Consider the following 27,925-nt stretch of genomic DNA (forward strand, 5'->3'; position numbering starts at 1 on the left):
TTCAAAGCTTTTTAATTTCAAAATCATATTTTATAACTCTTTTATTTCATAGTAGAAGAGTAATTCTAGTTATGTGATTTCATGTCATATCAAACTTGCTGTTCAGAATGATCCATGATGAGTGATTACAACTTCATAATGTATGCACTTTATCTGTTAGCATCAAAACAGGAAAGCTAGCTTAGCAAAGCAAAAAGAACATAAAAACATGAAGAAAATAAATGAACTGGCTCTGCATATTCAGTGGTTTTATTTAAAGCCTGTTGTCATCGCTGTTGCCACATTATTCAGTAGAGGTCTGTGTTTTCTCCCTTGATATACTAAAGCCATCTGTGTTTCCAGAAGAGCAGCTCTTACAGTACACAACAGTTTTCTGCAATGTAACATTTATAGAGACGGAGTGATGAAAAAGCTTTATAGGCTCATTCATGTTTAAGGGTTCCAGTGTTATAGTTGACAAAAAGTCTTTTCAGCGGAGCTTTTAGCTTGATTTATGTTTAATAAAACCAGAAAAAAGGCTCATAAAATGTGGAGGTTCAATTGGGGAAAACATAAATAGTCCTGAAACGAGTGCATGGTCACTCTTCCATTTTTTCCAAGGATGATGAAGTCTCAGTTACAAGCAAGCAAATGTGGCTTTTGCCAATAAACTGCTGGGCGGGAAGATTTAAGGTTTTACCACTTGCTGTGCTACAGTAGTCGTATTATTTTTTCTCACATCTCCGCTTCATCAGGCGGTCCTGTCACCAGAATTTCATTAGCTGTATCATTCAATTTGTTACTAGCCAGGTCAGGACAAGGAGAGTCCAACCTTCATAAAACCAACAATAAATAAGAAGCAGGAGCATGTTCTTATTAAAATGTAAAGCATGTATTATAATATTATTATGTCCAAAGTCCTGCCATTAGAATGACATATCATTAAAAGTATAACTAGCAATTTTCGAAAGTGTCAAGTCAAATGAAACCCAAAGTAATCAATTTAAAATTTTGGCACAGGCCCTCCTTAATACTCCAGCTTTGTACGAACCAGTTAATTCAATCTGGCAATCTATTAGCTCTGAGACGTCGTTATTGGAAAAACACTTTAGAGACCTTTCTACAGATGGTCACAGGGCCATGAATCAAAACATTTTTGTTGTGTGCAGAGGAGTGCGTAATAGCCCTTTTTAGAAACTAGTCCACCAAACAGTCAACCTAGACGCTCGCAGAAAGAAATGTCGTGTTGATGAATGAATGTCTTTGTGCCCTGCTCCTCATACAATTTTACTGGTTGCGATATAATAAATCACGATAAATTGAATCTCTTCTGGTAGTATAGGCTAATTATGCCCCCCGCCACCCTCTCCGTTCCCCTCCCTGTTGTGTTTCTGTCGTGCTTCGTGTCCTAAAGGTTCAGTGCTTAAACACGAAGCTGTGTGCACCTGTTCCTTCCTTATAGACCATTTTATTTTACCATCTTGCTGCCAACTGGGCCAATCTGTTCACACAGAATGATGGGACATTTCATTTGTGACAGTGTGACATCCTATGCTATGGAGAATGCTTGAAATAATAGCGCTGCAAAGGTCTGGGAATGCACTTGGAGGCTCTGCTCCGTGCTATAGCAAGAGAAACAAAAGCAGAGACACCCACATATGGCTTCACTCATATGGATAAACTGTGTGAATCTAAAAGATGGTGCTCATCATCTTCAATATTACTTTTCTTCATATTGTTGGTACAGTGATTGGATCCTGATCTCACCCATGATTAAAATATATTTTTTATTATCATTAGACCTGATACCTTGTCAGACACCTTGTCTCAAACTTGGCAGGTGCTTTAAGGCCTAAAATGCTGCTTTAGACTAGTCCAATTTTAGTCAGTTAGATCAGTTGATTATACACTATACTGTATCATACCTGCAGGAGATGCTCATATATGGAAACCAATGCCATGAAACTCCCAGCACAGGTTTTTTGTGCTGATGTTAACATCAGAGGAGATTTGAATCAGCAGAGCCTTACTAGACTACTAGACTTTAGGTTGTCTGCCGCTTTGCTGTGGTTTCTACTGTAAAGCCTCCTTGTTTCCAATAAAACCACTGACTGCTGATCACAGAGGGAAGAAGGGAAGACATTTTTTGAACTAACTGTTACAGTACCATGACCGAATTCACGTAGCTCTTTAGAATGAGCCATTCTTTCACAAAATGCTTGTAGAGGCCGACTGCACGGCCAGGTTGATTTTATATGCGTGTGGTAATGGGACTGAACGCACCTGAACTGAAAGATTATCACGTGTGGTCCCATTTCTTTGTGTATGTGGTGTATATAGTGTACTTGCATGCCTGGCAATTATTTTTTTCTGTGTTCACCTTGAGAAGCTTCTATGTCGTTGTTACTTTTGCTGTGCATTTGGGCTATGTTACAATCTAAATAAAAGCATTAGATCCTCTCCAGGGTCAACCTTGATATGATCACTTCCTCAAGCAACCATTTGAGAAACATAATTGTAGGACAATCTGTCAATATATGTTAAAGTTACAAGTGGATACTTAAGTTTGTTAATATGACTTTTAAGCATCATGTCACAACAGTCTTATAACAGTCTCTGGGGTTTATTGAGTAGAAAAGCATACTATATATACTGCATTTTACTCTGATTCTTTAAAATATTTATTTTATTAAATATTTATCTTACCACTTTAGCTTATGAAAGCAAAATGTTCTCTAGAAACTGTTGCTGAAGAAGTTGCAGTAGAGCAGAAAGCATATAATTGTCCTGGGTTTCATTAAGATCGTTAAGATTAGATTGTGCTTTGGTTGGATTGTGTTTAACAATCAGGCCTAACATCTGCATGCCTATCACCTGTGCAGCAGTTTACTACAGGCTAAGAAAACTGGCTGTTTGTACATATATATTTTTTAATCTCAGCCACAAAGGTGGATTAAATGATGCACAACCATCATCAGCACACAAGTGATTTATCAGTTGGTTAAAACACTATCAAACCATAGAGCAACAAGGCATTATAAAATTCAGTCTCTTTTGTTTTGCCATTCAGAATCCTAAATTCATGCCTGACTCTTTCACTAGTATTAAAAAGCAATTTCTCCTGTATCAGTCTGACTCAGGGACAGATTACTAGTCATTTAATCTCATCCTGTGCAGGTATGTTAGAGATGCAGACCAGCTTAGACATTTTTATTCTGAAAAGCCGGTGGAGGTTATGCTTTACAGCGAAATGAACAATCACATAATCGCTGCCTCATTTGTCTGGTAGACTTTGCTTCAGTCTGGAGAATAAGATTTTAAGGTATCAGACTCAGGTGTCACCTTTCTATCAGCCTGCTCTGATATATATTATGCATCTGAGCAAGTCTACATGGGCCTTGTGTTTGTGCAGCTCTTTGTTTTCACTGCGCCATTAGCCCCAGCGTAAACAGCCATTTCTCGTTCCTGGCCTTGTTATACTGTCTTCCCTGTGCATGACCCTCATCCCTCCTCTGGGACGAGAACATATTGACGCCTCTGTGTATTTCTCGTGTCAGAGTAAATTGTTATTAAAGGGAACAACTGTTTACCACTGTAAATCCAATGAGATATAACAGTGATTTCACAAGAGGACCAGGCCAATATTGTGAGAAATAAGTTTGGCTGGAAGACACAAGGGGAAAGTGAGGAGTAGACACATTTTTTAAGATGGCCTCGGAGTGATGATCTGCCCCTATAAAGTAGGGATGTCAACACAGCCGTGTATTGGCGATAACTGTGTTATTGTGTCAATAAAGTGCATATTGTAAATAACTGTGCACGATTGCAACCTCTTTTGCCACCTGCATGCACCTGTACTTTGAGCATAAATTTAATTAGTTTGCTAAAAACAATATACAGAATAAACAGCGTTATAAATGAATTTTACTTTTTTATCATTGCATTTTGGGTTGTTTTTTTTTTTTTGTAAAAGTCTTGTTTATATCATAAACATTCATTTTTGACCATAATATCCAATTCGTGACACTGTTTGTCTACAGTTTGTTTTCCCTCACACAGAGTTTAAACAAAAAAATTGTTATTGATTCATTTATAGCGCCGATTTCTCACAGGCTTATCTTCCTTAAAGCACTAATTCATCTGATAGATTATTTTCTACAAAGGAAAATACATTGTTTTGCAAGTGTGGTCTTTGTTGTGGCTCAGTTGTCTTTTAGTCTAACAGAGTCCTTTTGTATGAGGGTATAGACTGCAGGTAATTACGCTCTATTGGTAAATGGAATTAAAGTCATGTCATTATGGCTATATTTGTCTGCTCAGGCTGCTGTTACAGACATGGCCCTTTAAGGGTGAAGCCTGATGGGAAATGTATTTGGGATGTGTGTAGCGGGACCGCCAGAGTGGGTGTGTGAAGAGAGAGAGAAAAAGGGATGTAAAGAAAAGTAGTAAAAGGAATATAAAAACTTCCTCGGCAGCCAGAGTGTGTCGGTGATGCTCGCTGTGAGTAAACTGTTTTCAGCCCACTGTACGCAGTGTGCGTGCCTTGGAGAAGAAATAAAGTTCGGTGAAGCAGTTTTCCCACGCCTCTTTCCATCTTTTCACTAGTGGAGTTGACCTGTACAGTAAGCAAGTTGCCGGTTGTGCCAAAAACTGATTTCCGGTATTTGCCAAAAAGTGATTGCTCGTATTTGAACTGCTATAAGTAACTTGTTGGGCTATAATATGTGAAACATATGTCAAATGCATCCCTCATGGATGACACAAAGTCACACTGAGCCACAAACAACATTCGTGTAACAAGGTAGAAGGCGCAATCAGTTTTTGGCAGTGACTTTTGTATAACCTTTATTTATGCAGTTAAAAAAAATCTCATTAACATTAAAAATGTCTTTTGTAAGAGTAAGTTGGCCAAGAGGACAGCAGAAATGGCAGCAAATATTACAATAGTTCTGTAAAAATATTTTAAGTGGGGATAAAGGACCGGATTGGTTATAATGTAAGTACAATAACACAGAGTTGTAAAGATACTTGAAAAAACAGATAATTTTTTAATTCTATATATAACCCCTTTGTAAACGCTGTTCACCGAAGTCTATTTACCAACATACGTAAAGATATTACACATAAAAAATACACGGAAACATTGGAAATCACTTTTTGGTACAAAACACCTGGCTACGAGCCAGTCACGGCGCCTTCAAGTAACTGCCAGAGGTTTCCTTACTACGGTTCGGGGCCGCGGATCAGGCGCCGTAATACTGCTTTCCAGCTTTGAAGATGGGTATATAGGGCTTTACTGCATTTTGGCCATTCTCCTGTGAAATGCGTAGTGTGATCTACCTTGAACAAAAAGAAAAGTCAGCGAGAGCTTCAAAAAGCTGTGAGACATGATCTACATGTTAACATATCCTTTATAGGGAGCTCAGCCACCTGCGTAAAAGGACAGCCAAATTCCATCTCAGCGTCCATGCAGCAGAATGACTGCTCAGAAAATAAACAAGTGAAAGACATGTGTGGCAGGCAGACTGTATAGCTGTGCAGCACAGAACAAAACAGGGGAGGGGGCATCCCAGGGGAGGGTCCTATCATGGCACAGTGTTTCCTTTGTGCCACCATATCGCGCTGCAGAATCCTGCCAACCCCAGAGCTCTTTTGAGCCCTAGAAGAAGAGAGATTGTAAAGCATACTTTTGCTTTTTGGTTGAGTTTTTTCTGTTTTGTGTTTTTTTAAAGGGCATTTTTCTACTCTTGTGAAATGTCAACCTCCACACTGGGATGATGTACTGAATGCTGAAAATGCTGTCTTTTAGATTATGGCACAAGATCTGTTGCTCAGTGATATGCAGGCACGAGTATTTAATTCAGGTTACAGTAATAAAGTGAATGAAAGGTGTTATTGTTTTGTCTGCTTAGACAAAAAAAGTGATCGGATGTCCTGAAGTAAATGTTTAAAGTTGTATTTTTTGGCGTTTTCAGTCTTTATTCTTAAGTGTAGTGCAGAGAGTAGACAGTAAAGTGGGGAGAAGGGAAATAGTCTCTGCCTCTGCAGTTATCTTTGATATGTGGGTCACCCACTCAACCATGTAAGCCATATTGGTGCCCGTGAAGTAAATTTTATACAGGTGTACTGTACCTAAGGACGGATTCATATATGTTTTTTTTTTCTTCCATTTCAGTTCACTTGATATTTCTACCATACTGCCACCTCACATCCTCACAGCAGGAGGGTTCTTTTCAACAAACGCTGTATGTGGCAGGCTGAGGCATAGACCCAATGTGCAGGACTTGAAGCAGAACTGAACTGAAAAAAGCAGCTTTATTGCTGGACTTAAAGGAAAATTACAAACTAGGAAATTTGGAATGGAATAAATAATCAACTAGGAGATTTAAACATGAGGGAGACACGCAAAATGATGGAGATTGCGACAATGTACAGAAGGAAACAGGGCTTAAATACACACAAGGAATTCAGGGAGATTAAATACACCAGAGAACACAGATGAACTAAATCTGACTAACAAAACTGAACACGACACACACAGGACAAGTGATTGTCACGCAAAAAAAAAACAAAAAAAAACAGGAATTCACTAGCACTGAGACACGGACACAGTGAGATGACAGAGGCGAGACAAAGAGACTCGCGGGAGACAGAGACGAACACAGAGGAAGCAGATTGACAGAGACGCGACTGTAGAAACAGGATGTAAACAAACTCTAAGACCACAGGGACTTGACACAAGAAGCTGGGGAACACTGAGGGAGGAAACTAATACAACTGAGAATAGAATGCTAAATCCAATATTAACATGTGAAAAAAACTAATATTCAAACCAAGAATAACACGATATCCCATTGACCCTTAGAAGCTCCATCACAATTTAGAACAACTTAGCAACATTGGGCAAACAGGCCCAGGATTATGACATTTCTTGAAATTCCAGCTGAGGCTTTTGCTTGTGGAGTTTGCTTGGTCTTCCCATCACTGTGTGGGTTTCCTAAGGGTACCTTGACTTCCTCCCACAGTCCAAAGACATATTTGGTTAATTAGTTATTTTAAATTGGCCATAACTATGAGCTGGGTAAAGAACTTGGAGTGCATAGTATAAAGTCCTGTATGTATGATTTAAAAAATGTGAGTTGTAATCTAAAGTACTTTCAGTCCTTTCAGTGGTGAGTAAGACTAGAAAAGAGCTGTATAAACAACCCGTACTTGTCAGCTGGAGATGTACTAAGAATATCTACCATCCATCCACCTTCCTCCACTTATTTAGTTCACGGTCTCAGGGGGACTAGAGCTTTAGTGTCAGTGGATAAGCTACTGTGTAATAATCTAATAGTGTTAAAAACTATACTGTTGTACATTTTGCTTTTATCACACTTTTATATTCTTAGTGCAAAGCCTTTCTTTGTAGGAGAGTTTTCCAATTAGTCATTACAATGACCAGACTCATGTTGGCGAGGTCCCCTCATGAAGCTGAAACATCTCTGACCTAGCTTTGGGCTGTTTGTGGTGTGTTTGTGGGTGCATTGTCCTCCTGGGGAAAGTTGCTGCCCTGGAGCTTAGTCCGCAACATTTTTAAGTGGACGCTGAGTATTAAAGAAACACCTACATAATGACTGCCAGGTCCCAAGGTTTCCCAGCAGAGCACTGCATTGTGACAAAGTGTTATTCAGTTCATCTGCCTGTGGCTTTAAGGCCGTACTTGATCAGTAATACTTACGTTTGCCCGAAGTAATAAAAGAGATCTGAACACTTTTACTAATGTGCTAAACAAATATACATGAAATTCAAAATGTGACAGTCGTGATCACACAATCACAACATTTCACCCGATCTATACCAAGCCTGATACACAGCATTCACAAAACCCTCACACTCATGTGGGTTCCCACTGAATAATAAGTGAGTTTTAACAATGCAGAAAATAAACGTGCCTGGCAATGATTTGCTTTTTCCAGACGGCAGATGATTCGCAATTTATCCCACATATTTGCTGCAGTGATATTTTTTTATTAGATATTGAGTTCATCCAAGTACTTTTCTTTCTTCCTCCAACTTGATTTACAAAGATACAAACTAGAAATCTAGTGAGTGATTTTGAGCGGCTCAGCAGCATTTCCTCATTTATTTGAATTGTTCTTGATAACTAAGTCTGCGCTGTGGGAAATGCTTCTACTGAGTTCAGCTGATTGAAACAAACTTCATTTAAAGATTTTCAGGGACACATCCTTTTTTTATTCTCATGTTTTCTTTCTCTCGCTCTCTTTCAGATGTAAATGGAGAAGCAGCAGTGTCACAAAGAGGGAGGCGGACGTCCAAACAGTTTTAAAGTGCTTTAAAATCCAAAAAAGATCCTTTCTGTCTGAAATAATCCATTACTGACCATTAATGTCAAACCGCATGCTGGAGCAGCTTAATGCTGCCTCGCCAGGTGAAACGTCACTAATGGAAAGAAAGCCTTATGAGATCCTACTCATTAAAACACACCTAAATGCAGCATAATGCCTTCCAAAGTGTCATGTTTATACCTGTTGACAGTGGTCTGCTGGGCGAGCGCTCTGTGGTACTTGAGCATAACTCGCCCGACGTCCACGTACGTTGGCCACATGTCAGTGCCTATACGGAAGACTGTGAAACCTCATAAAAACATCACCTTCAACAACATCCGCACCCGCCCCCTTAACCCACACGCCTTTGAGTTTGTCATCAATGAGCCCAAGAAATGCGAAAGCGTCACGCCCTTTCTGGTCATTCTCATCAGCACCACCCACAAAGAGTTTGATGCGAGACAGGCCATCAGGGAGACCTGGGGCGATGAGTCGACCTTCGGCGACGTCCGCATCCTTACGATCTTTCTGCTGGGCAGGAACACGGACCCTGTGCTGAACCAGATGGTGGAACAGGAGAGTCAGATCTTCCATGACATCGTGGTGGAGGACTTTATCGATTCCTACCACAATCTAACCCTCAAGACCATGATGGGAATGCGCTGGGTGGCGACTTTCTGCCCCAAAGCACAGTATGTCATGAAGACAGACAGTGACATCTTTGTCAACATGGACAATCTAATCTACAAGCTCCTGAAACCCAACACCAAACCAAGGAGGAGATATTTCACTGGCTACGTAATAAACGGTGGTCCCATTAGAGATATGCGCAGCAAGTGGTACATGCCCAGAGACTTGTATCCTGAAAGCAAATACCCACCTTTCTGCTCGGGCACCGGCTACGTGTTCTCAGCAGATGTAGCTGAGCTAATCTACAAGACTTCATTACACACAAGACTGTTGCACCTGGAGGATGTCTATGTGGGACTGTGTTTGCGAAAGCTGGGCATACACCCTTATCAGAACAGTGGTTTTAATCACTGGAAAATGGCTTACAGCCTCTGCAGATACAGGCGGGTTATCACCGTCCACCAGATCTCCCCGGAGGAGATGCACCGTATTTGGAATGACATGTCCAGCAAGAAACACTTGAGATGTTAGGGGACACGAGAGACACTTACAAAACAAAACAAAAAACTTTATTTTTCCCTTTTTCTTTGCCTTTTTCACCATTTAAAGTATTATCACCGAATGATGTAAACACTGAGAGGGCTGCTGCGAGTCTATTTCAAGACAGACGTTTCCATTAACATCCATCTACGTCTATATCTCACCTCATGATTGTTAATGAATGCATGAGGCTTGTAAAGTGTGTATTCTCATGCATAATTAAAATGGGGTGTTGTTAGTGAAAGTAATTTGTTCATATACTCCAGGTCCAATTTATGTAGACTATTCTTTAAAGGCATTAAGTCAATCAGCGTTAAGCATTAATTAGTGTGGCCTAACAGTTTGAGTCGGCAACATTTTCTATGCTAAAGTGTCCTTGAGCATGACACTGAATCTCTACCAGCTGCTGACCGAGCAAGCCTGACCTTCTCTAAGGATTGCAAGCCAAAAGAAAAAAATGTGTGGAAATCAATAAAGTATCTACTTACCATAGATTAGATCCCTGTATGATGCACTTCAGAAATGTTTTGTAGAAGTGAGAGAAGAGTTCTTTTACAATAAGAATACAAATGTAACTCTAATTAGAAAAAAACGAAACCAGGTCGCATGCTGTGCTCTCACTTTTAAATCATACAAAGCTGAAAACAGGCTGCAGTCAATTATCAATCATCTAACAGAAGCTGAAAGGATAATTTGGCATGAAAAGAATTTATAAGGCCAAATGTTTGGGTTTTAATCAGCCCGCACAGTTAATCAGTCTTTTTTCTCGAATTTTCCTGATGTTTTTGTTTACATTTTGTCCTCATTTCACCACCTTTTTCTCTGAGAAAGCTGTTTGTATATTTCAGTTTTTAGATGCATTTTGTTGTTTTCCCACTCTGACATTTTCACTCTTGAGGTAATTATGTGTTTCAGCTATCAGCTTCTCATTACTGCAGCTGCTGCTCTTGGTTATGTACGCTGTATATCATCAGCTATTTCAGCTCATCGGCCTCTTCCACACATCAAGAGAAATGCAGCATCATGTCGTACAAGTATCAGTTTAATTGTAACTAAGACCATTACCGACTTGATGAATTATCATATGTATCTGGCGTATCAGTAATTATGGAAGAACTGCTTCTGACATCATCGAGAACATTGTCTCTTGAACAACGTGGCGTTCACAGCCAAATTTCCTTTTCCTTTTATTTTTCTTTCAAAGGTTTTGTAGTATTATAAGCTAATGTGGCATTTACTGTGAAACCATCTATCCCATAAGGGGTTGTTGTTATATATTGTATGTTTTTTATATTAAAAAACAAATACTTGAATAATTAAAGTTATAATACTGCTTTTACTCAGTGCCTTCTTCCAGTTTCATCAGTTGGCGGGTGGTGAAAGATTGCAGCTTTATTGGCTTTTTTTGTGTTTTTTACAATATAGTCTTCTGCTGATTTAGTCCATCTGATTCAAAGTCCAACATTAAGAGACGCTCCTCTCCATACCTTGGTTTTAACCAGCGGTTATTTGACTTACTGTTGCCGTTCTTTTAGCTTTAAGCAGTTTTGCCACTCTCTTCTGGTTATTAAGGCATTTTTATCCAGAAAACTGCAGCTCACTGGATATTTTCTCTTTTTGAGACTGTGCTCTCTAAGCCCTAGAGATGGTTGCGCAAGAACAATCCCAGTAGATCAGTAGTTTCTGAAATACTCGGGCCATCTCATCTGGTACTAACAACAATGCCATGTTCAAAGTCACTTATAAATTCACATTCTGATGCTCATAACTGCTGCTGACATGCAACTGACTGATTAGATGTTTGAGTGAGAATTTGAATAGGTCTACCTAACAAAGTGGCCGGTGAGTGTATAATTTATGTGTATGCAAGAACTGTTTTTAACATGTCTACATTAAGGTTTTTTTTTTATTATTTAGCTAGAAAAACAGACAGATCACTATATGATGTCAGATATTCTGTAGTATAGGTTTGTAACATTAACAGAAATAAACAACTGGTCATACCGTACCACATTATGCCACGGTAACTTATACTTTTTGTGTATTAAAATGTAAAACTGTGCATTTTATATTTATAACTTCAGACTTGTAGTTTAAAAAGCATATTTGCAGAAATATGGTAAATTATTCAACTCCTTTGCAATCACAAACAAACATCGATTGAAGTGTAGGAGGTTCATTCTAATAGCAGCTGACAGATTTTTTTTTTTTTTTTTAAATAAAATACTTCACACACTTGTTTTTAAATCATAGCAATTCTTTATTGGTTGCTCTTAATCCGAAACTTGACATCAGCTGATTACAGAAGGAACAGGGGTAATATGTTGAAATGGTACACAGAACTGTACATAGAAAACACAATAATTTACTTCATAAAATAAAGAATTTAGTAGAAGTTAATATTTACCACCTCAATACCTAAAAAATAATTTAGAGCTACTGGACTTGTTTGGACAAACAAATGGCTCGTCACCTTTTCGGCAGTTGCCGTTTGGTTTCATCTTCAGAAGCATCGTCATCCAGTACATTTTAGTAACTATGATGTTTCGGGGAACGAAAAAGTTTTGTAGTGCAGCAGGACAGAGCAAGGAAATTCAACCATTGTGTTTTGCTGATTAGCATCTGAAAACCCATCAACAAGAACAGATTATATGACTGCGGGTCCTGTTACGGTGTGTTCGTCTGACGACAGAAGCACATAAATTAACTTGTCTCCCGGGGCTAAGCATCTGTTTGTCAGGTCCACGCATTCAGCCCAAAAGTGCATTTTAGCTTGCCTCATTAAGTTAAGATACTTCACTTGAATTGTGTCATTGCTGGAATAATACACTGGTGAAATGGCAATCAGCAGGTTCCCCCTCTTTGTGCGGTCTCATTTATCGACTACTTTCTTAGGCACAGAAAAATGAACAAGGCACCTCTAGCATTTTGAAGCATTAACACTGTTGAGAGCAGCAAATTATACACAGTAGCATCCAGGTCTCCTTTTTTTTTCCTGCACACTCAAGCAAATGGTTGTTAATGTGAAACAGGTCTTAATATGGAAATACAATTCATTCTCTTTTGACATTCATTATGTTCTTATGAAAATGTGCTTTTTCCCATAAATTAACGTAATCATACATTCTGACACAGACCTCAGGGAAACTTCTCGAATGAGTGCGTTTGTGAGATGTGAGTCAAAGCAAATTTGTTTTCTTTGGGAAGAAAAAAACCCTTCTCATTTCAATAAATAATGAGAGCTTTGCTGAACACAGAGGTAATATGATGTAAAACAAAAACGAGTTCAAGAAATAAATAAATAGAACATTCAAAGCTACATCTTAATCACCTTCTTTTGCCACCTGAGTACACCTTTAGGTTCCTCGGCTGTGCGCTGGGCAGTGGAATGTCATTAAGTTTAAAGACAGGACAGTAAGCAGGGAAGCCGGCGCTAACGAGGGTGGTGGCAGAGATGGGCATCGGGGAAGGTGAGGCGGAGTCAGGAAGTGAGGAAGGGAAGATATTGCAGGAAGTGGTGGAGTGTTCCTCAGTCTGTCTGCCCTGAACTGTCTTCCCTGTCTCACCTGCTGCAGTCGCGAAGAGAGCATCAACTAACACTGAGCTGCGCAAAGCCGATCAACTTCACTTCATCAGGGATCTCCGTGTCATCACAGCTGGAAGCCTGCACGGGAAAGAAGACAGTCAGAGGATCATCAACAGAAGCAGGGAGCTGAAAATAGTGAAACTGAGTTTAATATGGAACCAAATCTGAGACTCATTTTCAAAATGAGAAAAAAAATGACATAATTTTCCTCACCGGATACAAGCTACGTTTTAAACTGGTAGTAATGGTTATTATTAAGAACTCGTCAGCTTCTTAATTATTTTTTGTCCACATAGCATGCAGTCATGTGGAAAATAATTTTTTCACAGAGCGCTATGCAAAAACTAAGGACACCCACACTGCTTCCATAGGAACTAAGAGGGTAAGTAGAAGCCAGGGGCTGTTAATCAAATTTACTTGATAAATAGAGCTTCAATTTGCAGGTCTGAAACGTTCAGGTGTGCATTAACACAATGCCAAGGAGGAAAGATATCAGCAATGATCTTAGGGAAGCAAGTGTGCCTACCCATTAATCTAGGAGTGATCATAAGGCCATTTCAAAGCAATTTGAAGCCCATCATTCTACAGTGAGAAAGATTTTTATGTCCCAGAAAACTCACCCCAAGGTCAGCAATGCTCAGAGAAACTGCAAAAACCCCATGAACTACATCTCACCTCAACAGACTTCAGTGAGCATGTTAAATGTTAAACTCCATGATAGCAAAATTAGAAAAAGACTGAACAAGTATGGCCTCTTTGGAAGGGTTGTAAGGAAAAAGCCCCTTCTCTCTAAAAAGAACATGGCAGCACAGTTTAGGTTTGCACATCTGAACAAACCGCTAGACTTTGGAACAACGTTGTTTGAACAGATGAGACCAGAGAGAGAAGATTGGCCATAATGGACAACCCCACGTTTGGCGAGTACATCAGCACAAACACCTCATACCAACAGTCAAGCACCGCGGAGGAGGGGTGATAATTTGGGTTCATTTTGCAGCCAATCATTGATTCGACCTCTGTACCAAAGAGTCAAAATTTATGCAGATAATTTATGGTGTGGGTGGCATTACAGCAACTTTATGACTGAACTGAACAAGAGATAAGAATAGACTCATGAACTCACAATGACTGACTGTATTAATAACTGTGCTTCCATGGTGATTACACAACTGCAGAGCCCTCAGAGAGTGTATGGGTGGCTTTGCCAGATAAGGTGCAAATTGGTGGAGCCCATCGGGTGTTGGGTCACCAGTTTAAGCTCTCCATGAGGATAGCTGATTCATTTTCTCTGAGCAGTGATACAAATTACTATGCAAAATATATTAAAGCAATGCCTCAGTCAAGGGCATCTGTGCAGCCTAAAATGGAGGTGACTGCAAATGACTGAGAAGAGACGGTTGCTAACATTGTAGGTTAGCAAAGTTACCATTAGTCATTCATTGGTGGGGCTTTTCTCTAATAATTCAAGTTCTAAGCAGCTAAGTCACCAACATTGACATTTTCTACTCAGCAGGCAGAATAGTAGAGTAGAGTGGACTCCTGAGCTACTCTATTAAAATTCCTACCAACTATATATAAAAACTAACACCTGACAATGCTTAGCAATGAAATATAAAGTTTTCTTCCATAACACAGAAATTTTAAAGTTTCACAAACTTACAGAAAACACCTAATACAGCAGAATTTTCTTACTGCTCGTACTTGTATCAGCAGTCATAAAAAAATCTTATTAGAATTACTGGCTTGTGCAAATGGTTGGTTATAATTATAAGAGTGAACAAGAAATATAAGCTAGTCACATCTGACCAATGCCTAATAGTCCTTGTTTTTTTACAGGAACATTACGATATGATATGTTAGGTTAACAAAGATGTTGTTAATCCCATTAATTAAAGTTTTCTACCTAATGGCACACAAGTATTGCTCTCTTTAATAACATGTGTTTACCCACTATTTTGTGCAAAAATAGCTGCTGTAAAAACAATAGTCTATCAGTTATTATCATTGCTGTGGCTGCTGCATGATATCAGATTAAAGCAGTACTGCCAAGCAGTTTGTGTAGCTAGAGTAAACTATATCAGTGATGTGGACTCTGTTATTTACATATCATCTGGTGCGTCATGTGTTTCATGGTTTCGTTTGTTCCAATTAAGGTAAGTCTCAAAGCTGCAGAGAATAAAAGTATGTGTTAGTCTGTGGAAGGCTCTTTTGTGCTGCTACACAACAGTGCTCCTGAGGCCAGTAAACATATATATAGTTTTAGAATCTAGCATAAAAAACCCTGACTGACCTCCACTGGCCATGCACTTCTGAGATAATTTGTGAGCTTGATTGGAAGCGAGACAACCGACATCAGAGGCCAACCTCATTAAAGCTGAGGTGGGAAAATGGGCTCAAACCCCTGGCAACCCATTGTACCTTTCTGAAAAACAATGATTACACATAAAACACCATCCTCCAATAATTCACCATATTTCTTTAACTTGCAGCAGCTCGTCTCACCTCCGTTTTAGGCTGCACAGATCCCCTTGACTGAAGCAATATTTGAATATATTCTGCATGTTAATTTGTGTCACTGCTCAGAGAAAATACATTTTCCTTTTTTTGAACCAGCCATCCTCGTGAAAAGCTTAAGCTCGTGACCCAACATCCAATGTCCTTCACCAATTTGCACCTTATCTGAGAAAACCACCCATACACTCTCGGGCTCTGCAGTTGTGTAATCACCATGGAGGCACTGTTATTAAAACAGTCTGTTTTTGTGAGCTCATGAGTCTATTCTGATCTCTTGTTCAGTTCAGTCATAAAGCAGCTATAGTGCCACCCACACCATAAATTGTCTGCATAAAGTGTTATGAATTGTTCCCCTTGCAGGGGTAATTATTCTCACTCTCCGGGTTTTGTGACACCACCCTCGTAACTCGTAATTCGTTCAGAAAGGTGGAGTTGAGCTGCAGTGAGAATTTAGCACTGCCTGCAGAGGTGCAGAGTTAACACGTGGAAATGAAAGCATACCCATATATCTACATGGCATGCCCAGTACAGCCCTCACTCTGGCTCTCCAGAGATTTGTCCACCTGCTGATAAGGCAAATGGCAGAAAGGTCACACTTTAAAATACTGCAACCCAAAGCACAGATGTTGTTTACCCACAACTACACAAAGGTCAATAAAACATAATTTACACATTTTTTGTCAAATACAAAGGAACTGGCATTATTTTCTTTATTAATATCACATTCTAATAGGTCACACTGCACAAAGGGACTTCTTAAAAGCACATATGGTGTATTCAGATGGTGCAACAAAGATGCACCGTCGTCAAAGAAAAAAAAAATCATCTAAAGACTCGAGGACCTCCTTAATCCCACTGACACGTCTTCCAAGGAGGAAGCAGAGTCTGGGGATGAGGGTGATGACCCGCCAATTTCTGGGGGCGAGGTCACTGAGGCAGTTAAACAACTCCTTGGTGGCAGAGCCCCTGGTGTTGATGAGGTCCGTCCCGAGTTCCTGAAGGCTCTGGACGTTGTAGGGCTGTCCTGGTTGACACGCCTTTACAATGTTGCGTGGAGATCAGGGGTAGTACCCCTGGACTGGCAGACCGGGGTGGTGGTCCCCATCTTTAAGAAGGGAGACCGGAGGGTGTGTTCCAACTACAGGGGGATCACACTCCCCAGCCTCCCTGGGAAAGTCTATGCCAGGGTGCTGGAAAGGAGAGTTCGTCCGCTAGTCGAACCTCGGATACAGGAGGAACAATGCGGTTTTCGTCCTGGTTGCGGAACACTGGACCAGCTCTTTATCCTCTCGAGGATACTTGAGGGTGCATGGGAGTTTGCCCAACCAGTCTACATGTGTTTTGTGGACTTGGAGAAGGCATTCGACCGTGTCCCTCGGGGTGTCCTGTGGGAGGTGTTGTGGGAGTATGGGGTGTCTGGCCCATTGCTACGGGCCATTCGATCCCTATACAACCATTGCAAGAGCTTGGTTCGCATTGCCGGCAATAAGTCGGACTCGTTCCCGGTGGGTGATGGGCTCCGCCAGGGCTGCCCTTTGTCACCGGTTCTGTTCATAATTTTTATAGACAGGATTTCTGGGCGCAGCCAAGTGGCGGAGGGCTTTCGCTTTGGTGGCCTCAGAATCTCACCTCTGCTTTTTGCGGATGATGTGGTTCTGTTGGCTTCATCGGGTGAGGGCCTCCAGCTCGCACTGGAACGGTTCGCAGCCGAGTGTGAAGCAGCGGGAATGAGGATCAGCACCTCCAAATCTGAGGCCATGGTTCTCAGCCGGAAAAGGGTGGAGTGCCCACTCCGGGTCGGGGATGAGTTCCTGCCCCAAGTGGAGGAGTTCAAGTATCTCGGGGTCTTGTTCGCGAGTGATGGGAGAAGGGAGCCGGAGATCGACAGACGGATTGGGGCTGCAGCTGCAGTAATGCGGACGCTGCACCGGTCCGTCGTGGTGAAGAGGGAGCTGAGTGTAAAAGCGAAGCTCTCAATTTACCGGTCGATCTACGTCCCTACCCTCACCTATGGCCACGAGCTGTGGGTAGTGACCGAAAGAACGAGATCGCGGATACAAGCGGCAGAAATGAGCTTCCTCCGAAGGGTGGCTGGCCTCTCCCTTAGAGATAGTGTGAGAAGTTCGGCCATCCGGGAGGGGCTCAGATTAGAGCCGCTGCTGCTCCACATCGAAAGGAGCCACCTGAGGTGGGTCGGGCATCTGACAAGGATGCCTCCTGGGCGCCTCCTGGGTGAGGTGTTCCGGGCATGTCCCACCGGGAGGAGGCCCCGGGGCAGACCCAGGACACGCTGGAGAGATTATATCTCTCGGCTGGCCTGGGAACGCCTTGGTGTTCCCCCGGATAAGCTGGAGGAGGTGGCTGGGGAGAGGGAGGTCTAGGCCTCTCTGCTTAGGCTGCTGCCCCCGCGACCCGGCCTCGGATAAAGCGGATGAAGATGGATGGATGGATGGACTCACAATAATCCACAATGTGAAGAGCACAAATAAAAAATAATTCTGATAAAAAGAAATTGTGTTTGACTACTCAAATCATGACACTCCTCTCCACAGACAATACAGACTTGATACAAAATTTTATAGAAACCACAAAAGGGAAGATGTGGAGGTCGTATTTTCCTCATTAAGAACTCATTAATGTGGATTCGTTACACAACGGTAACAATACATCACAAAATAAAATCAATGCAGTATTGGATTTTTGTCACAATTGAGATAATAAAACAAAACCTAATGTAGTTATATTATTAAAGTTGAACTGATAAACATTGACTATTGATCTGTTAAGGCTGTTTTTATTTGCATTTGAATGTTTGTTTTTAATACATCGTATATTTTGTTTTACAATGATGTTGCTATAATGCTATATATTGCCCATTGCACAATCCAGTACATATACATGCTCAGTGCTGCTCAGTAATTCAAACAGTTAATCAGTCAATCACTTGGCAGCAATTAAATCTACTTAGACTGATGCATGTAAGCCTAAATGGTCAAGATGACCTGCTGATATTCAATCTGAGCATCAGAATCAGAAGAGAAAGGCAATTTAAGTGACTTTGCAGATGGTAAGCTTATCGGTATTTCAGAAACTGCAGATCTACTCAGATTTCCCTGCACAACCTTTTCCAGGATTTACAGAGAATGAGCCAAAGAAAAGAGAAAATATCCAGTGAGCGGCAATTCTCTGTCTTGTTGATGGTTCAGAGAAGAATGGCCAGACTGCTTCAAGCTGATAGGAAGGCAACAGTAACTCAAATAACCACTTGTTACAACCAAGGTATGTAAAAGAGCACCTCTGAACATGTCCGACCTCAAAGTAGAGGCGCTGTAGTAGCAAGAGAGCATGCCTTGGTGTCACTCATGTTAGTTTAATAGAAGACTGGAAAAGAAGACTAAAGAACGGTCTCAATTTCTGTTGCAACTTTCAGATGGTAGGGTGAGAATTTGGTGTGAACGATATAAAAGCAAAGACCAATCCTTCTATCAAGATATCAAGAGTTCAGGTTGGTGGTGATATAATGGTGTGGGGGATATTTTCATGAGCCCGTTAGTACCAACTGAGTGTCGTTTAAACTCCACAGCCTTACTATTGTTTCTGACCACGTCTTTATGACCACAGAGTGTCATCTTCTGATGGCTGCTTCCAGCAGGATCATACACCATGCCACAAATTGGTTTCTTGACATGACAATGAGCTCACTGTACTCAAATGGCCTCAATAGTCACCAGATTTGAATCCACTACAGCACCGTTAGGATGTGGTGGAACGGGAGAGTCCTATCGTGGATTTGCAGCAGAAAAAATTAATCAACTATGTGATGCCATCATGTCGATATGAAGAAAAGAAACTGGAGCCAGCACAGAACTAGCATGGTGTAGCTAACAAAGTGTGCAGAGTGTAAAATAAATGTGAAAATGTATGTTATATTTAGCCTGAATGAACTTTATCACTATAACAAAATATCCAAACATTTCAAGTCCAGATTTAGAGAAAAAAGGTAAATAATTTTAATGTCTTCTGTAACATCAATCCTCTAACCTTCTCCTTCACTTCTTCTAAAATAATTTCTTAACATCATCAACTGAACATCTTTTAGTTTTACGCAGAGTTTCTGTCTAATAACTCCAGTTCTCGCTAAAGCTTTCCCCAGCAAGCTCTTTATGGTTGGACATCACAAGCCAAGACAAAGCCAGGGCAGCTGTCATGAACCATCAATCATGTGGAAACTCACCAGCTTAAAGGTCAGTACTTTGTAGGTAATTGGGTCATCTACAATCTTTTGAAGGTTAGCAGCAACTGTAATAGAGGAAACAATTGTGTTCAGTAATGAGAAACACGTTTTATACTGAGGAAATTTTAGGACAAGCTCCTGCTCCCACAATGAAAGAGCAGTCTAGTGTAAATATGAAGACTAGAAAACCAGTTTTAGTTATTCCAAGATCCAATTTAAATGTAATTCATCCTGGTAATAGGTTTTCTATTAACAAATTATTTCAAGATGATGTTTTCCAGTAAGCAGGCTATGTATTCAAACAACACAATTTATGAGAATAAAGAGGCACAGCATTACCAATAACAACGTCGTGCCCATTGACCAGTCCAGCTGAGAACAGTTCCTGGGAAACCCCATCAGCAGTGTCTTGTGAGAGAATAACATGAGAAATATTGGACCTCATACATGCCACTTAGCAGGTGATTATGTTAGAGACTGAATCAGATGCTGTCCAGAGCCCAGTGCCATTACCCATTATACAGGAGACAATTCAGTCATCTAATGTGGTGATATTATCACATAGGGAACAGCATATTCCAAATTAATTGAGGCTGAGCTCTTACCTCGCCCAGGAGTAAATTCAAATCGGATGTCATTCAGCTCCTTTTTGGAGTTCCTGGAAAAAGAGACAAGGGGATGTGATTGCAGAGCAGTACCTGAAATGGTAGATTTAAATTTGTTGCAGAGCAGAGCGAAGACATGACCTGAGCAGCACAATGTTAGAAACAAGCAGGATGAAAGCAGAAATGAAAATGCCTCCAGTGATCTAAGAGAAGTGATCAAACAGTGAAGAGATAACTCCCCCCAGGTTTCAAGAGTAGACAGTTCAGAAGTAGAAACAGCAAGCAGAAAGTTAGAGCGCATCTCATCTTCTAGAATGACCGTCCTGCTATGAGCTGGGGTGAAACTGCAGCAAACGCAGTCATCGTTTCTTCACCCTCTAGTTACAAGCAGTCCATTAGGAGAACATAACCTCATCAGGACACCTCCTTATATGAACCCACCTCCGAAATACAAAACGATGACCTACCGGGGTCACAGATGTTCTGTTATTCTTATTCACTGCTTCTCGGGTAACAGTCATTTCATCTGTCTGTCGGGCTTTTCATACCATGTGCAAAATAAATAAATGTGCAGATCTGTATTTCACCCTCCCCGTTTGTGTCGTCATTTGTAACGACTGCAGCGATTGTGTTAAAACCATATTTGCCCCCCCATCAAACAATATTTAGTTTACTAAGGAGAGCTGCAAACTAATAACCCAAAGCCTGCAAGGCACTTCACACAGACGCAACTGCACCGTTTTATGCATATTTAACAAGCCTCGCTCTCTGCATGTCAAAAACCAAACACACCCTCCCAATTTTTTCAGCTTTTTAAGCCGAAAATTGTCTCTCTCTCCCTGTGTGATGTCAGTGTCACTGCTGCTCTGCAACACTCTGTTTCATCCACTCCACCAGTTTCTCTGCATATCATATTTCACTATATTCCTCTTCTGTAATAAGTCATTCACAATGGTAACTCCTCATTATTAGATTGATAATGAACAATTTCACAATTGTTTACTGTTATATTCTATAAATATTCATGATTCTTCTTTCAAGTAATGGAGTTTTTTTCAGTCATTTCTACTAAGGTGGATAAGCTGTGTCCTAACAGTGTCCTATATACAATCAAGTGCTAAGTGTTGCGCTTGCTGGTCACGAATGATGTCTGTTTGTCTCTACCTCTGTGCAGTACATACTATGAGTTTTTTTCTCATTTAAAAACCTAACGAGAGTGGTAAGAGTCAAATCAAAAAAGTGAACCTGTGGGCTGCAGAATCAAAACAATGACGTGATGTCATAAAACACAGCAAGCAAGGAAAAAACTTCTTTCTCATAATCACAGTGATAGCAAAACCCCCCACTTTAGCAGCCTACACAATTAAAGGTGTCAATAAATGATGCTAATCACACTGAGGCAGTTTGCATAATAACAGCAAATGAACAGCCTACAAAAAGCAGCAGCTATTACATAAAATTATTAATTTATTAATGTCTTTCTTTGTTAGAAGCTAAATTACCAAAATCTTCCTTAGAAGCATAATTTGGTGAAAGTAGGACAGTCGCATAATATGAATCATCTCTTCCTTATCAGGTTTTAAAATTCTGTAAATACAACCTCAGATGAATTACAGGACACAACATTTTTCCCTGTGGCCTTATTTATCTAACACAAATTAACCCAAGATTTAGGAGCAGTTTGTGGAAAAACTAAGAGGGAGACTAACAGCCATGTCAGGATAAACAAATGCACTTAATTAATTGATCATCAGCAAATATGAACACTGCTAAACAAGCAGACGTTTTGCCTCTTCATTGATGTGGAGCATTCTGTTGTCCCAGGAATCTCCCCCCAGTGGATCGTGCAATGCTCACAGAATATGCAAAAATCCCAAGAGCTACATCTCAGTTTCTACAGGCCTCATGTAACTTGTTAAAAGTTAATGCTCATGACAGTAAAATTAGAAAAAAGACTGAACTTGTCTCTAAAAATAGCATGCCAGGACAGCTTAGGTTTGCAAAGCTGCATCTGAGCAAAGCACAAGATTTCTTGAAAAAATGTCCTTTGGACTGATCAAACCAAAGTGAAGATGTTTAGCCATAATGCACAGCGCCATAGAGAGAAACCCAAACACAGAATATCAGCAAAAAACCCTCATACCAGCACGGTGGCAGGGGAGTGTTGATTTGGGTTCGTTTTGCAGACGAGGGATCTGGGGACTTTGCAATCACTGAGTTAAAGCTTGGCTGAAACTAGAAATTCAACAGATTCCAAGCACAGCAGAAAATCTACAACAGAGCAGCTTAAAAAGAACAGGACGAAGGTGTTTCCATGATCCAGTCAAAGCCCAGACCTCAGCTCAACTGAAATACTGTAGTTCAGCAGTCCCCAACCTTTTTTGCGCCACGGACCGGTTTGTGTGTACAAAATAATGCTAAAAACTGCTAAAAACCCTGAAAACCATACATTTCACACCCAAGTCTCAACTCTCGCGGCCCGGTACCGGGCCCGGGGGTTGGGGACCGCTGCTGTAGTTGACTGTTGAGAGAGCTGTACATAAACAAATGCCAGCAAACCTCAATGTTTGTAAAGGGTAGTGGGATAAAATTCCTCATCAACAGTATGAGAAACTGAAGTTGTTGCTGCTAAAGCAACTGAATCATAGGATGCATTTAGTTTTTTGTAAACTGCTTCTGTAGTTTGTCTTAGTGTAATCTGTCATGTGTTGTTGTTCATCTGAGGTTGTATTTACTCAATTTTAAGACTATTTACTTAATGACTATTATATCCTGATATGTAAAACCTTAGAACTTTGAAACTTGCAGAAAACCTTTGTATTTCCTAATTTATGCATGATCACAGTTTAACATGTCTGTGATTATTGTAAATGTAAATACATATATTATATTAGAGAATACAGTTCTAAAATACAACTATAATTTTGAGGAAGTATAGCCTCAACTGTAGACTGTAGTAAAATGTAAATAAACATCCAGCTAGCTTGACTGCATTGATAAAATGTGCCTTTCAGCCTCTTGCAGCATCAGCTTGCATTCATTTGCATCCCATGCATTAGAAATCTGTCTTTAAAATGCATTTGTGACATGGGAGCGGCTCTCTTCTGATAAAGGCACGGCCTGACAGCACTACCTCTCAAAACAACTGCATGTAGGGGAAGATTAATATGGTGTGTAGTCTGGTTTAATAACTCAGCCAGCTAGTCCACAACCCCGATTTTAGATTAGATCAGAGCCATAAGTCAACACACACACACAAACAGGTCAAGACATATCCATAATGAGTTTGTTTGTGGCAAGAGCATAAGAAATGACTGAGTCAGGATTTACTAGAACTTAACTGTGAGTCAGATTAACTTTTTTAAAAACATTTTGCTGTTGAAAAAGAAAAAAAATTCTGGTGGAGCAGATGGATGTAAGCATCTCTTTTCCCAGGGTGGAAGCTGAGAGTGTACATTGCCAAGGCTGATGAGGGAATGTGTATTTCAGATGATTATAAACATGCCCAAAAAATCGGACTTAAATCTGCTTCCTCTGTAGAAAGCCCGCGGAGAGTGTTTAGAAAATGTTCTGTCTACTGACTCCACCTGGATCATTCAGGATTATCCCTGTATAGCAGACTGAGGATGGAGATATCCCTCTGAAGATTCACACAGTAAAGTTTGCATTTCATCAACAACACTTTTATGTGACAACACTGTGAGCTAAGTTACACACGTGACTGTAAAAAAACAAAAAGAACAAGTGAGTACCCATTACTTCACCAAAAAAAACCTGAGGTACAATCATAACATGCACGGACTGCTTATCCACTAATAAGTAGATCATATTGTTTTAATGAACATTTTATTTTACATAATGGAGACAGGCAGAGAAATCTCCGGTGCAATCCATTAAAAATGTCTTCAGGTTTTACCAGTGCACCGCAGCATTGTCAGCTGTCACTGAGGTTTCTGATAATGAAGCCAGCTGGAATTTATAGATAAGAAAATGCAAATGTAACGCACGCCATGAAGCCATGGCCAACAAACAAAAGTCCCACTATGCTGAAAGTAAATCATTTTTACAGAACAGATAAACTAAATTTTGTAGGGAACTGACTCTTCGAGGAAAGATTGCATATTAATAGAAGAACAAAGAGTACAAACGAGGAAGGAGTTCAGTTAAATTCATTGAAATGATTATCTAAATGTGTAAATTGTCCTTTAAAAATCATCTAATCTTTTAATATTTATTAAACTACAACAGGGGTGTCAAACATCAAGCCCACTGCATGGCTTTGGAAAAAAAACTAATTTTTCTTCCAAATTTATGGACTAAAAAACTGTATTTTCAACAATAAACGTCACCAAAGACACAACAGTAAGTAATAGACAATAACAAAAATAATAAAAACTAAATATACTTTTATTGTTAGTATTCCATTAAAATAACAGAAAAAATATTATTTGGGGTTTTTGTTTTTTTACAAATCACTATAAAGGTTTTAAGCTATTGTTTGAGCTACAGTTCAAACTGTATTTTTTATTTTTTAATTTCTAAATTACACGACAAGCTGCCAGTACTTCCTTGAAATAGTAATTCTTAATGTGTAAGCCTGTCCACGCTCAGAGTAGGGTAACAGCAATACCCTGTAAGCCTTTTAACTGCTAAGGTGTAAAAACTGAGACATAAGGCAATTAACAATTAAGAGGTTTCTCAATAGTTTTACTGGTCCAACCAACTTGAGATCAAATTGAGGCACACTGCAAAACGAATTTGATACCTCTGAACTACAGTGAGCTAGTCTTTATGTCAGCACACGCCAGCTGAATAGTTCAACTTATTGTATTTTCCTAAAAAAAAACCCACAAATTACAATTGTGGAGAATATGGTCTCTAATAGTTAAAGACTTTTCAATGAAAACGAGTGAACGCTTTAGAAACACTGATTCACAGAACTGCGGTTCCATATGCAACAAACCCAACAAACCAATTTTCTTGACTAAACAAGATGTGGCTAACTTGTGAAATTGGTAACCAGATTTATCTATCATTAGTAAATTATGATTTCATAATGTGTGTTAGATTAGTCAAGTTGAAGCTATGACCCCTAAAATACACAGAGTATGCCTTTAATGTTCCAGCTCTGACACTGTTTTGTTCCATCCTTGGCTCTATTTCAAACCAAGAGCATTTATGTTGAACATTGACTGGTTTCTCTATGCTATTTCCTTGTCTTAGCTCCAATCTAGTCAGACTTACAGTATTGCATTTGTGTCCATATTTGCCTGTATGTATAGTTATGCAGACCATCGTCTACATATTGTAGGTGTTAGCTATAACCAGGAGCAATGTCACAAATAACGGCTCTGCAGGCTACTCTTGTTTGTGCTGTTGTTGGTCCTTTAGCTATTCATGGAAAAAAAAACAAAGTTCTTGCAAAGAGCTGAAGCAAAACTAGTGTTAGAAACAATTCTAGTTTCCATTACAGACACTTTCTGTGCTCTTCATGCTGAAGTTATTAGGTCAATGGTGCACTGCCTTGCACATGAAAAATTTGTTTAAGTTAAATTAATCTCAAAAGGGTTACAAATCTGCATGCAATCCATGAGCTATTCAGTGCATTTAGAAAAAAATATCAGAACACAGAAACACAAAGGATGCTCAGGTGTCCCAGTTTTCCACTTGCAATTAAATATAGCTTTGTGTATCTTTTCGTGAATTTGTGACTCTATGTCAAGCTATCAGCATTAGAAGCGACACGTGCACTTGATGATATGCGACTGTCAGGTGATACGTGCATATTTAACCATCTGTAAGTGAAATTTCACAAATATTTTTAGATATTTGTAGAAGAGTGAAAATGATCAGATTTGAGAAACTGAATTTAAGAGGCTTTGTGTAAATTATGATTATTTATTTAATTTTTGATGTATTTTTAAAAACATATCTACATGTCTTCAATTTACTGTGTACATGTGTGGACTGAAGCATGCATTTGTAAGTACTCAAAATTATCCACAGACAGTTGTACACATTTGTAAATCTTAGTTTATGCTTGTGGATCTTATCATACACATTTGTGAACCTATTGAGACAAATTTGACTCCACGGGTTTGAGACACAAACACAGCCTTGCAACTGTGCCAAATCAAATATACAAATCTATGAGCTGTAGCGACCCTTTGGGAAAGGAAAGATTTTTTTTTTGCAGTTCTCCTATTCCCGGTGAACTCAACTGTTGTAGCCCAATTTCCAACAAATCAACATTCGTCCTGTGCACAGTGTCATCCACATCAAGCTACGTGCTGTTGGTTTTTTGAAGGACTGAAAACAAGTTCATTTGCATAGGCTGCATAAACCTTTATCCAGGAAAACACCTTCACAAATGGACATAAATGCAGTACCATAAATCCTGCATCTGTTTCACCCTGACAAACACAGGGCACTTGCAGTAAAAATAATGTTTCCTGAGTTGACAAGTACAGAGAAATGCTGCAGTGAAGCAGGAACTAATAAAATCCTGCTCTACTGCCTACTAAAATCAATTTTGAGGAATGAAAGGATTTCTTTCATGTCAAAAAAGGGTTAAAATGTGTAATTTTGATTAAAAGAGATTGTTTTTATTGGCTGGTGATGGCAGGAGAAAGACTTTAATTAACTATAAATAGTAGTCAGTCTTTCAAGGAAATTTTTCTTTATACCAAATTGCAAAGTTTCTTATGAGAAACTCTTCAGGAAATTAATTGTGAACTTGGCTATTAACAGCTCATTTTGTTATTAATGAGTCTGTCATTTATAAGTAAAAAAAAAAAAGTAAAAATGTGAATCCAGAGTAACCGCTTCATATTTTGTCTCAACAACATCTAAAACACAAAAACATATAATTAACCAGAACTGGTGAGAAATCATGGCCTTATTAATGTGCCAGCGACTTCCACTACTAGCAGCTTGTCTGTGCAGATGGTGAGGTGGATAAATCTTCCAAATGTTAGCGAGACAGAAAGGTTTATTTGCTTCACAAACAACTGTCAAGAAGCTCGCAAGCAATAAACCCATATCTCCAGGCTTAGGCTGACAGAAGCACACACACTACATTTATGTTTCTCTGAAATTTAATATCAAGATGATATTTCAGAAGCTAAGGTGACATTTGTCAACTTCTAGCTACCTTTTATAAACAAGAGTCTTAAGAAAACATTAGGAAATGTCACCTCTTGGCTAAATCAATTTGCATCTGTTCTATCTTGGCTTTTTAAGCTCCAGTGACATTGCACCAAAAGCGTTTCCCCTTTAAACTGCTGACATTGCTATTCTCAGGAGTTCTCAATGACACTGCAAAAAAAGAAAAAAGAAAACCCAGAAAGAGTGAACCAATCACAGCGCTTCTGTTCCTACACCTCTGCTACTGAGGGGATCCTATTACCATGAACTCATGCTAATTAGCTGAGAAAGGAGACCAATTAATTGTTTATTTTTGTCTTTGCAATGCAATTACTTTGATGTATTCACCATCTGAAAACCT

General features: G+C 39.7%; 2 protein-coding genes across 2 annotated transcripts in view; one reads left to right on the forward strand and one right to left on the reverse strand.

The window, feature by feature from the left end:
- b3galt1b (UDP-Gal:betaGlcNAc beta 1,3-galactosyltransferase, polypeptide 1b) overlaps positions 1 to 10,818 on the forward strand; it is a 60,662-nt gene extending 49,844 nt beyond the window's left edge. Inside the window, exon 2 of the mRNA XM_084907847.1 lies at positions 8,253 to 10,818. Coding sequence (XP_084763973.1) covers positions 8,484 to 9,470 — 987 coding nt within the window. The 5' untranslated portion in view covers positions 8,253 to 8,483 and the 3' untranslated portion in view covers positions 9,471 to 10,818. The remainder of the gene's footprint in view (positions 1 to 8,252) is intronic.
- Positions 10,819 to 11,710: 892 nt separating this feature from the next.
- stk39 (serine threonine kinase 39) overlaps positions 11,711 to 27,925 on the reverse strand; it is a 34,471-nt gene continuing 18,256 nt past the window's right edge. Inside the window, exons 15-18 of the mRNA XM_084907844.1 lie at positions 20,419 to 20,471; positions 20,153 to 20,221; positions 19,814 to 19,878; positions 11,711 to 13,143 (exon numbers count right to left, since the gene is read on the reverse strand). Of these exons, the coding sequence (XP_084763970.1) occupies positions 13,069 to 13,143; positions 19,814 to 19,878; positions 20,153 to 20,221; positions 20,419 to 20,471 (262 nt within the window). The 3' untranslated portion in view covers positions 11,711 to 13,068. The remainder of the gene's footprint in view (positions 13,144 to 19,813; positions 19,879 to 20,152; positions 20,222 to 20,418; positions 20,472 to 27,925) is intronic.

The sequence above is a fragment of the Perissodus microlepis genome, chromosome 16 (assembly GCF_051167445.1).
Source record: "Perissodus microlepis isolate ML-2025 ecotype Zambia chromosome 16, ASM5116744v1, whole genome shotgun sequence".
NCBI lineage: Eukaryota > Metazoa > Chordata > Actinopteri > Cichliformes > Cichlidae > Perissodus > Perissodus microlepis.